Here is a 12,514-nt window from a genome sequence, read left to right on the forward strand (position 1 = left end):
CGACTTATAAGTGGTCGACGAGGATTACTTATTCCCGTCAGTGCCTGACGAGAATAAGCGTATCCCCGACAATTGATGCCCGTCGGCTTAGGGCCGACGGGAATTAGTAATTCCCGTCAGTTTAGAGCTTATTCCCGTCGGTTCTTAGCCGACGGGAATTAAGTGGATTCCTGTAGTGATCTTTATGCAGGGATGAATACAAAAAAGTGAGCGGCTTGGACAATGCCAAGCAAATATGGGATACCCTCAAGATCTCTCACGAGGGTAATGATGCCACCATGATCACAAAGATGGAACTAGTGGAAGGCGAGCTTGGGAGGTTTGCCATGATAAGGGGAGAGGAGCCAACTCAAACGTACAACAGGCTCAAAGCCCTTGTCAACAAGATCCGAAGCTATGGGAGTACAAGATGGACGGCTCATGACGTCGTCCGACTCATGCTAAGGTCTTTTACCGTTATTGATCCACATCTTGTAAATCTTCATGAGAACCCCAGGTACACTAAGATGACGTCCGAGGAAATTTTCGGAAAATTCGTGAGCAAGCGCATGATGGTGAAAGAAGCAAGATATGTGGACGATGTCTTAAACGGACCACTTACTGTCTATGAGTCACAGCCCGTTGCTGTCAAAGCAACCAGCAACAAGGAAGTGCTACCTAGCAAGGTAGCACAAGTGGAGGCTGTCGGGCTCAACGAGGACGAAATGACGTTCATCATCAAGCGCTTCAAGACCGCCTTGAAGGGACGCATGGAGTATCCCAGCAAAAACAAATTAAGGGAAAAGCGCTCCTACTTCAAGTGCGGTAAGTCTGGTCACTTTATAGCACAATGTCCCGATATTGACAATGACGAGGCACAAGAGAAGAAAGAGAAGCAGGAAAGAAAGAAGAACTACAGGAAAGCGAAGGGCGAGGCACACATTGGAAAGGAATGGAACTCCGACTGATCTTCATCCGACTTTGATGATGAAGGACTAGTTGTCTCGGCCTTCGATAAGTCATCCCTCTTCCACAACGAGCGACACATGTGGGTGTGGGCGTAGGTCGCAACTTTCCTAATTGCAGTAGGGCTTTTTAATGACCGACTGTCTGTCTGACAATGAAACTCCACTCCAAGAGAGAAGGAAAGCAATATGAAATGAAACGTAGGAGGTCGGACTAGGAGCTTTCAACTGCAGCAACCCACTAGTTGACTCCTTTTGGGTCACCTTCTCGAAACCGGAATGCCAACCCCCGCACGCGGCACGCCGCCAAATTGATCATGTCCCTCTCCTCAGCTCCTCTTGCCGTCTTGCGTCATTGCGTGTGTCTGCGTGTCTGAGCTGCCGCGGACTACTCGGATGCCCATCAGACCCGCCTATACCCCTACGACGGCCATTCTATAAACCATTGATATAATAAAAAATAAGAAAACTAAAATAATAAACCAAAATATAAAATAAGATCGTGGATACATAAAAATCAGATCGTGGGTACTTAAAACAGTACTGTAGAATATGTAGATATATATAAAAATATAGAGCAAAATTATATACACAAAACACACATGAATGAGAAAAGGAGCAAGCAAAAAATAATACAAAGAATAAATAATTAATAAAAATAAACATAAATAGGTAAGACAATAACTGTCAAAGGTAACTGTGGAGCATCTCATGATTTGTACATGCGAACATTATAAAGCGCAACATAGAACATCGTGACAACGTCAGAATCAGACATATGAAATAAAAAATAAAATAAAAAACATGTAATAGAGAAAAATAAAAAGTATGCCAGTTGAATATTACCTAAACAATCTAAAATATATCATAGAACATTTTGCAAGTGCTACATAAATACTCAAAGATAAACATAGAACATCTTATTTATACTACGTGAACTTTCAAAACTATACCATAGAATTCTCTCACAAAAAAACATGAACCATTAGAAGAGATTTTTTAAACTAATTATAGTAATAAAATAAATATTAAAAAATAAAAATGATAAATATCTATTATATAAATTATGCAAAATATGATTCAAACCATGTTATTGTTGTTGTCCTAACCTACATTTACACACCAAGTCAACAAAATACACATGTCTTTATGTTTTATAATTGATATTTGTAAATGGAAAATGTAGCAATATGTAATATACATGCACTTTGCTAATAAAACTAAAAGAACAAAAAAATCAAAGAAGATAAATAGAATGGGAAAAGAAATAGGAAAAAGTATATAAAAATAAAATAAAAACGCCTAATACTTCCAAGAAGTAGAGAAGAAAAAGAAAACTAAAATAAAATAAAGAAAAATAATAAAAAGGAATTAGAAATATAAGACTAGTTTGGAGACTTATACACCGTTTGTTTTCCTTCTAGATTATATAGTTGATTATGGTGGAAGGATATGATGGTAAAGTAGCAAGATCACAAATAAACTAAAATAAGTTACCAAATACTAACTTATTTATATTATCAAAGTGATATTTTACTCTCTTTCAATTTATATAATTTAGCAGGAAAACAAACACACCCTTAGGGTTAGTTTGGGAGTCACAAAACCGGAGGAGGTGGAGGAGCTATAATCCCTTTATTGTTCAAAATTGAATAAGAATGAGCTTTTAGCTACTACATTCCCCTCCGGATTTGTGACTTCAAACTAGCCCTTAAATTCCTTCAGAGATTATGGACCTGTTTGGCATGGCTATAGAGTAAAACTCTAAGGATGAGCTGACCAGAGCATGCCAAACACTCTAACTCCAGAGTTGTAAGCTCTATGAAGTTTTTGGAGCTACAGTACAATTTTTTAAAGTACCTATTTTGCTGCTCCGAAAACTCAAAAAAGCATTCTAGTTATGGAGTTTAGATTTATTTAACCGTCACTGCCACCGGTTACGACAAAAAAATCTAAACTCTAGAGCACTACCAAACACGTCCTAAGTGAGAAATTAAGTGACAATCAAGTTTAAGTTTCTAAAGTAGCCCTAATAAAGGAAAGAAGGAAAAAACGCACTGTTTGGAAGAGAGCACTTCGTGGAGAAATTATAGAGAAGGAGCAAAGGCGATTCGTTTTTCTCATGCTCGCTTACCGCATTGGATTGTGCCCCGGAGTTGGTGCTGGTAGCTGAGCGCGACCGCCTGAACCGAGAGAGCCGAGCCGCCGAGCGGGCGTCGCCACCAACCCCACCCGGAGCAGAGTTCAAAGGGCGGCGCGGCGCGGCCGCGGGCCTCCTCGGTCGTGCCGATTGACAGCAAGTTTGCGCTGGGATTTGGTATTTCTGGCCGCCCAACCCCACAAAACCCCCACGAAACCCACCCGCATTTCCCCTGTGCAGCTGTGCTGGCCAAGTCGTCTGGACTCTGGAGCCTGTCTGCCCGTCCCGGTTCAGCTTGCTCGCCTCGCTTATGAGTTCTGAGCTGTGACAAGAACTCAGGAGGTGGTTGACGGGTGAAGCGATGGTGGGGAGCTACGCGAACGGTGGCGGGGCTGCGCCGGCGGCGGTAGCGGCGGAGAAGCTCGACGAGCTGCGGCTGCTGCTGGGGAAGTCGGACGGCGACACGCTGCGGGTCGTCGGGGTGGGCGCCGGGGCGTGGGGGAGCGTGTTCTGCGCGCTTCTGCAGGACGCGTACGGCCGGCACCGCGACCGGGTGCAGGTGCGCGTGTGGCGCCGCGCCGGGCGCGCCGTAGACCGCGCCGACGCCGAGCGCCTCTTCGAGGTCATCAACTCCCGCGAGGACGTGCTGCGCCGGCTCATCCGCCGCTGCGCCTACCTCAAGTACGTCGAGGCGCGGCTCGGGGACCGCACGCTGCACGCCGACGAGATCCTCCGCGACGGCTTCTGCCTCAACATGCTCGACACCCCGCTCTGCCCGCTCAAGGTCGTCACCAACCTGCAGGAGGCCGTTTGGGACGCCGACATAGTTATAAACGGCCTGCCCTCCACGGAGACCAGGGAGGTATTCGGGGAGATCGGGAGGTACTGGAAGGAGCGGATCAGCCAGCCGCTCATAATCTCGCTGGCAAAGGGGATCGAGGCGTCGCTCGACCCTGTGCCCCGGATCATTACGCCCACGCAGATGATCAGCAATGCAAGTGAGTTCTTTGCTCAAGTCTCGTTGTGATCTAGCAGTACTATGTTCTCATGGTTGAGTTACTAGTTTCGATGATCTCGTACCTCTGTATACTTGTGGAAGTGGGCCTAACAAATTTATTTGAAGATCTAAATGCTGCTCCACTGGCTCTACATACAGTACCCCTGTACTGTCCCTGATGGAATTTTTCTGGATAATCATCATGATCTGTATCCGTGGCCCTTCATAATATTTATTGCTTATTTTATAATTATCTGGGTGGTACTCCCTCCATCCCAAATTACAAGACATCTCAACTTTTTTGGAGGCAAAACATTCCAAATTTGACCAAATTTATGTAATATTAAAATACCAAATAACTATCATTAGATTATTTATTAATTATATTTTTTATAATATACCTATTTGATATCATAAATCTCTGTACTTTTTCTATGGTTTTGGTTTGACTCTCCGATAAAGTTGGAATGTCTTGTAATTTATGATAGAGGGAGTAGTATATTATTTGCCTGCTGTTGATTATATGAAGAGCTAGTTAATGTCCGCTCCCTAAGGGTCTGCCCACGTGTTATGTTTGCTCCGCAATCCTTGATTCCCTTATGAACTTGTAAAAACACTTTAGCAGGGTACATTGGGATTATTACTGAACATTGTTTGTTCTGGTTTCTACCTGTCGCCTATTTTACCGAACTGATACTAACACCCTGCTCTTTATCTCAATTCTGTATACTATACTGTTGGTTTGCTTTTGTGGTTGTTGATCATGGATTCTTACTGCAGCTGGAGTTCCCTTGGAGAACATTCTATATCTTGGAGGCCCAAACATTGCTTCTGAGATTTATAACAAAGAATATGCGAATGCTCGCATATGTGGAGCTGACAAGTGGAGGAAACATCTTGCAAATTTCTTGAGGCAACCTCATTTTATTGTATGGGACAATAGTGATCTCATTACTCATGAAGTCATGGGCGGCTTAAAAAACGTATATGCCATTGGGGCCGGTAAGTTATTTGATCCAGAAAAATGGAATTTCCATTTGCTCTCTTTTCCCAGTTCTTATGAGATACTTGGTCAATCATTGCATATTTGATGTTTCATCAAACCAATAAAAATGCCACTTTGGCATCTTATGTTCAGTATTTCCTTCCCTGTTTCATGAAGCATGCCTTTTGCATTGATTTGATGCTGCAGTGATTTTGTTGCTGCCAAATGCAATGTTGCTTATATTTGTCAGATTGAACAGAATCACACTGTAGCTAATACAGTATGCAAAGCTCTCATGTCATAGATTAAGAAAACTCAAAACCAGTGATTAACAAAATGGTAGACCTGGGAGAGTGCCCCCATATTCTTTATCCACTTCTACCTAGTTATTCTAGAGCCTAAGGCTATCCGCACTCATACAACTCTAAATTTGTACTCTAAAAGAAATATTCTATCCTTGTCAACAAAATTCTTTACCCTATACTACAATCCTCCGCAGTCATATTAACTCCATGTCTCAACCCTATATCAACTACCTTATATTATATCATTTTTTCAATTCTTTCCATACACACGCTGCTGTAAGCTCATGGTGCAGTGGATACAATTGCTTTCGTACTGACGCAGTGACGCTAGGTATACCGTCCGTCCGCTCCTTCTACGCCAAAATAGCGTAGCACACCCAGTCAACCACTGCAGCAAAATTTGTACGCTATATCGGGTAGCGCATTACATCCAGTGCCTCACGGTCAGCCTAATATATGTACCATATTGCTGAACATGGTCTTATCGTGCAGGTATGGTGGCGGCCCTTACGAATGAGAGTGCAACCAGCAAATCAGTATACTTTTCACTTTGCACATCGGAAATGATATACATCACTCATCTTCTAGCACCAGAGCCCGAGAAACTTGCAGGACCCTTATTAGCTGATACATACGTCACACTGCTGAAAGGTCGCAATGCATGGTATGGGCAGAAGTTAGCTAAGGGAGAACTGACTCTAGAAATGGGGGACAGCATCAAGGGCAAAGGGACTATCCAGGTTTGTGCTGCCAACCCACCATTTGGACAATGTGAAGTTTGCTTAAATGCCAGGTGCCTTTTGCTTAAACGCTTAGGCTATATGCTGATTCTTATTCGTTTCTGTGATCTAGGGTGTTTCTGCAGTCAATGCATTTTATGAACTGCTGAGCCAGGGAAGCCTAAGCGTGATGCATCCAGAAACCAAGAAGGCTGTTGCTCCTGTTGAGCTATGCCCAATACTCAAAACACTATACAAAATTTTGATCAAGAGGTTGGAAACTTGTACTGGTGCACTTAGACTCATTGAGTCGCTATTGGGCTAATTGTTTAACTTTTACCTGCAGGGAGCTTACGACCAATTCCATCCTCCAGGCAATACGTGATGAATCAATGTATGATCCACGGGAAAGAATTGAGATGGCACAGAGGCAGTCTCTTTACCGGCCATCTCTTCTTGGCCTGCCTAAAGCTGATGCGAAGGCCTAAGATATGGTGTTTCTTCCTACCTGATGAGAGCTTGCAGGAGCCAGGAGGCGCTTACTGGTCTTCAAGATCCTTACGTGCCTCAGATGTGTGTTGTGTCATGCGTGTACACTAATACACTATAGAGTTGGGTGATGGCATATTTAGCATGCCAGGATAAACTTTATTGCCCGTGTCTGAAATACAAGCTGTTGTGATTCAAATTTATTTGTCACTTAGACTGGAGTAAAGATGTGTATGCCTTTTATTTTATGATGGCTTCAGAGTCTCAAAATTGGTTGTAAGATTACTCCCTGCGTCTCAAAATATAATTCGTTTTAGATTAATCATATATTATATATGTCTATGTTTATTATCATTTGAATAAATATGAAAGAAAAAAAGGTGGGCTAGAAAGAACTATATTTAGAAAAAAGTAGGCTAGAAAGAACTATATTTTAGGACAGAGTGAATAATTGCAGTAACTCTGTTCACCGACATGGTCTTACGAATAAACCAATGAAACAAAAACACTTGTACTGATTCAGTTATAACTACTCAGTATGGTATTCTTTAACTGAGGTCCATCTAAAAGAAACGATGGACGTTGAAGGCCCATACAGACTTGTCACATGAGGCCCAACCATAGTTACAATAAAAGAGTACGGTAGTATTGCCCTCGACCTAGAAACGCCGTCCCCGGTCTAAAAATGTGGGTAATTTTTGTTACTACCATGTAAAACCTCTCACAATCTATATCGATTCATCTAAAAATGTGGGTAATTTTTGTTACTACCATGTAAAACCTCTCACAATCTATATCGATTCAGGAACTTTGTGACTATGGGCCCAACTACAGCCTGTTAAACCATACAATGAAGATACTTCCCATGAACTCCCTTAAAATATTTTAAAGAGAGCCCCTGCTCATGTGTTACTATTGTTGTACAAATTAGAACATTTAGTTTTAATTTAATCCGAAAATAAAGTATGGCCACTGTGACATGTATGTACATAAAACAAACATATCTAAACATGCACATTATGTCAATTAATATTAAAACTTGCACTAGTAGAACTATATCTAAACATATTAAATTAAACAGTATGAAAGATATGATTGCAGCAAGATAGTTATACATTTCTTTGTGGATGACGATCGTGTAGAGAAGACAACGACGACGTTCAACACTGTCTCGTTGTTGTCAATGACATGAAAGACCTGCACGGCGAGGAGGAAAACAAGCTATGGCAACGAAGTTGAAGACGACAAGTTGAGGAAGCGATCGAGCAGTCGCGTAGAGTGCTTCCCAAAAATCTTATTCGTCCTCTCCTGATGCAGAATCAGGGACGTACCTACATAGATGCATGGGTATGCAGCTGCATACCCAGTTTTTTTGCCAAAAAATAAATATACATGTATATAGTATATGTACGTATGCAACACTATCTCTACTCTTGAAAACTTCTTCCATGATCTTGTCAGACCCATTAGTTTTTGTCTTCCGCGGCTATCCTCCTGGCCCACTAGACCACTATGGGCGACATTCCGCGGCTATCCTCCTGGCCCACTAGCCCACTACGACAATGTTCCTAGGACATCTCTTCATCTCGCATACCCAGTAAAGAAATTTTGGGCCCGCCACTGTGCAAAATCACTGAGACAAGAAGAGATAAAACCTAGATGTATTGGTGTGTTGTGTTTTTCAATGATAGCATGCACACATATTTATAGGAAGAAATCATGTTTGGGTTATGTCTATCCAAAACCATACATATTTATAAGTCACATTAACTCTTTAAAAAGTTATTCTATCGAACTAGTCTAATCACCATGGGCCAGAATGAACTATAAAAAGAAACTTGGTGAAAATGCAACACTAATTAGTTTTGGCCAAAAATCATGAATGTAAGACATACTTTTAACTAGAGACCAAACTAGGTTGGAGACAAATTTGGTATGAATTATTTATTTCTCAAGTCACATGCTTTATGATATATTTAATAATATTGATGAATAGAACATCAATTTTCAATGGGAGAGTTTATTCTCCCCTTCAATATGTGGCTTAACAGTAGTGACACAATTTCAACAAGGTCTTGTTATCTAACTACTAATTGGCTTAATGATAAGATGGATATGATGAAATGAGAAATTGAATTATGGAATGTCTTGATCCACCAAACTTTGATGTGTTTCAAGAGTAAGATTATATTATCTTGAGAATAGGAAAGTTTGTTTTGGTACAATGAGCTCATCCCTAGGTTCATGAAGAGTGCAATTTTATTCGAGTAACATGTCTAGTGATGTTACCAAACCCAAAACACTATGACAAATTGAATCCAGAATCAAATAAAAATGTAAGTGTAAGATTTTGATGCTGAATAAATAAGTGTTAAGTGTAAGAGTATAATGTCATATAAGTTCAATATTAAGATACACAAGAAGAGTAAGTATTAAGTGTTAATATGAAAGTATTGAGCATCATATAAGCTTTAAGGTTGGATACTCAGAAAGTAAGAATTAAGATATTTTAAGTTGTGTTGTTTCCACACCGGGACTTGCCTTAAGTTGTCGACATTGAGGTTAAAGGAATCCCATTGGTTTTTCAAATAAATTGAGATATCAAATTACGATTCTGGAGACATATTTATCTTTTTAAATTTTAATGGGAACTTAACAAAAATATTAAGATAAACTGCACAATTGGATCATGTATAGGTCATGTTTTTGTAAGATTAAGAAATTAAGCTTTTTTGAGATGGAATTATGCACTGTAGTCACTAGTTCAATAGTGATCTACAATATGTTGTAATATTTTGGCTTGATATATTGTCTCATTTAAGAGATGTTTTCTAAGATACCTAAATGTTCTCCTTGACAAGTGTAAATAAGTGCTCTATTGAGATAGAGCGATTCACTATAGATGTTGAGATTCAATAGTGTTTATTAGATGTTGCAATACTTCATCTCAGTATGTATGTTGTTCTATTGAGAATTAAGACATATAAGTTAAGGTCTCTCGGTCAATAGGGAGAATGTTAGGTTGATCTCGGGCTAGTTGGTGGCTGACCGAGTCTTTAGGGCTTAACCATCCCTGTCACTTTGCCTTGATTGGGGGCAACAACCCCAATGTCCCGTTGGCTTGGTCCTTGGTCACACACCATATATAGGTTGGCCTTCTCCACAAGAGAGGCTGATAAAACATATGATGAGAAACCTAGTCCTATCTATGTGACGGCGATAAGTGTCTTGAAGACCTATGCCTAGTGTCGCCCTCCTTGTGCCTGGGTCCTCATCGCCGTTGCCACTACTGATGCGTTGCCACCATCGTCACCGACGTCAAGTCATTGTGCCTCTTCCCCAAGCAGGCACGAGTCATTGCTCTTGGCCCTCATGGCTTCTGTGATCTCTAATGTGGAAGGTTAATGATCAAGATCCCGATGTTCTAGTGGTTAGTGGTTAAGCATAAGATCGTACAATCTTAATAAAGAGGATCGAGGATGACACTTTGATTGTTCTTGCTTTCCATGGTGATCGGGTATGGGCACATCACACATATGCTACTCTCACACCCCGTGGTTGTGGGGGCTTTCGATTTTTGCCACTAGGTGTCACCGACACCCTAGTCATTAGTATTGCATTTTATGTGCCACTCAACAAAAATCTATTTTTTCGTGGTCATGGGCTTGTGGCCCTATCCCTGGCTCCCTGCAGACGAGCAGTGAGCTCAACTTTGTTAGCTAGGGTTGTACCTTGTTTCGATGGAACATGGACCATTTGCATGGTTACCCCTTGCTCATGACTCTAACTTTATTTCACACCTGTTTTCTAACTTGCACAATTGCCCCGTCTTTTTTTTTGAAACTAAACCTCCGTTTACACCCCCACCCCCAAAAAATTACTCTACCTATAAATAGATGCTCATAGCATTGCACCATTGCCCCTTTTATTATCAATTGTTTGCAAACTTGCCCCCACTTTGATATAAAAGTTTAGAGTATAAGTATGACATAAATCCAATCATAAATTTGGAAATCAATTATTTAAAATTCAAAATTGCAAATACTCTAAATTAAAGTTATGGTTTAATTCAAAATTTGAATTATTTCATAAAATATTTTTTTGTTTTTGTTTTGAAATTTGATTCAAAAGTTTAACCATTTCAAAAAAAAAATTTAAAAATTAATTCAAAGTATAAATTTCAAAAGCCCGATTCGTAATTTTTGAATTAGAATTTTAAAGATGTCAAACTTTCCAAAAGTCTGAAAATTTGAATTAAATTCAAACTGAAATAAAATTTTGATATTTTGGACTTTATTTTTAAAATGATTCAAATTCAGTTCGTTTTTAAAAATTTGAATTAAAATCATAAATTTGATTCGAAGTATTTGGAAATATTAGTTTGATATAATTGATTTACAAGTTTATGGTTGCATTTATGTCAAAGTGTGTGCAAATTTGTAAACATTTAGTATTAAGAGGGGCCGGCAATGGTACACGAGTATGGGCGCTTTTTATAGACCGAGGTAACACCGTTATGGGCTTAATTATAACGGAATAGGGGCAAAACAAAGGTTTCGTTTAAAAAAAAGAGAGGCAACCGTTCAAAGTTCAAAAATATGTAGGTAAAAGTGGAGCTAGAGTCGTGAGTAGAGCAATCGTGTAATTGTCCCATGGAAAGCAACATGCTCTGTCATACACGACGAGCAGGCATGCATACCCTTAGCAGTATTGTTACGTATACGTAGCAGCCAAAACAGATGGGATATGATTATGGATTACCACGCCCAAACGGCCAAAGCTATATACCTCATCAGTCGTCATAGCAACAGTGGACGTACAAAACTGTCCACACCGCACATCACTCTCGCTGACGTGATGGAGCCGGGTAAATTAATTCTAAATGCAGGTCACCACACATCACTGCTGATCGCGACAGGCCTATTCGGCATTCATCGTATGTGTTGGAGTGTTTCATACATATACTCCTATAAAAAGAAGTGCTCGCAATAATGCATGTATGTGCCGACTACCTTTGGCCTATTAGTCAGTCGTACGTAGTAGTCCTACATACGAACGTGTGCAGTGTGCACACAACCCAAGTGATATGGTTGATGCAATTGCGGGCGGGCGCGCAGATATTCTCTCAGCCACATAGCAGACAAACTCACATCCTTCGAGCGTTGTACTTGCACGCACGCACGCTGGCAAGTTAAGGCTATCTCCAGTAAATTATGCATATATATGCATGGTCGTTAAAATTACACTACAACATTATTTATAGGGTGAAGTTAAGGCTATCTCTCTAACAAATTATGCGTATAAAGCTAGAAGTAGGATGTATAAGCTACTAGAGACAATCCATAAACTGTCACGGAACTGACGTACGTGCGCACTGGACACACTTTGGTTGATTAGTCAGCGTGACACCAAATTCAACTTAGCTAGAAAAACACACGGACACAAAGAGCGTGTCCCAGCTGCTAGCTCACCATGCGTAGTTTGCAAACGGCGCCGCTTTCCCATGCACCATCTACTGCAAATATACTAGTACTGTAGTGGGCTTTAATTTCACCAAACCCCCATTTTAATTTTACCCGAGATCCACTGTAATAAACCAGTAATAGAAGCACAAACAAAGATAGATTAGGTTGCCATGGACTCGGGCGTCGTCGAAGGCGAAAACTAGGTTTGGTACGTAGATAGATAGATTAGGTTGCACTTGCACACCTAATAATCTCCAGGATCGATCATGGCAATGCATGGCATGGTACTATGCATGCGGCATGCCGGTAGCTAGCTAGCGGTAGGCCTATATCCGCGTGTTGACCGTTTTGTTTCGTGCTCCACCCGGCCATCTTGTCTTGCTAAATCGCCATATATAGTTTTTGTTTGTGGCCTTTTGTGGGCTCATAAGTCGTAGCCATATATTTATTTTCTCAAGTACACAGTACAG

The 12,514-nt window shown here is 40.7% G+C and overlaps 1 protein-coding gene across 1 annotated transcript; it reads left to right on the plus strand.

Moving 5' to 3' along the window:
* The first annotated feature begins 3,240 nt into the window (after positions 1–3,240).
* On the plus strand, positions 3,241–6,899 carry LOC100191807 (glycerol-3-phosphate dehydrogenase). Its single transcript, NM_001137232.1, has 5 exons — positions 3,241–4,082; positions 4,862–5,083; positions 5,864–6,111; positions 6,224–6,363; positions 6,437–6,899. Exons 1-5 carry the CDS (start codon positions 3,446–3,448, stop codon positions 6,576–6,578), a joined length of 1,389 nt encoding a protein of 462 aa, NP_001130704.1. The 5' UTR covers positions 3,241–3,445; the 3' UTR covers positions 6,579–6,899.
* The last annotated feature ends 5,615 nt before the right edge of the window (positions 6,900–12,514 follow it).

Source organism: Zea mays, chromosome 8 (assembly GCF_902167145.1).
Source record: "Zea mays cultivar B73 chromosome 8, Zm-B73-REFERENCE-NAM-5.0, whole genome shotgun sequence".
Lineage (NCBI taxonomy): Eukaryota > Viridiplantae > Streptophyta > Magnoliopsida > Poales > Poaceae > Zea > Zea mays.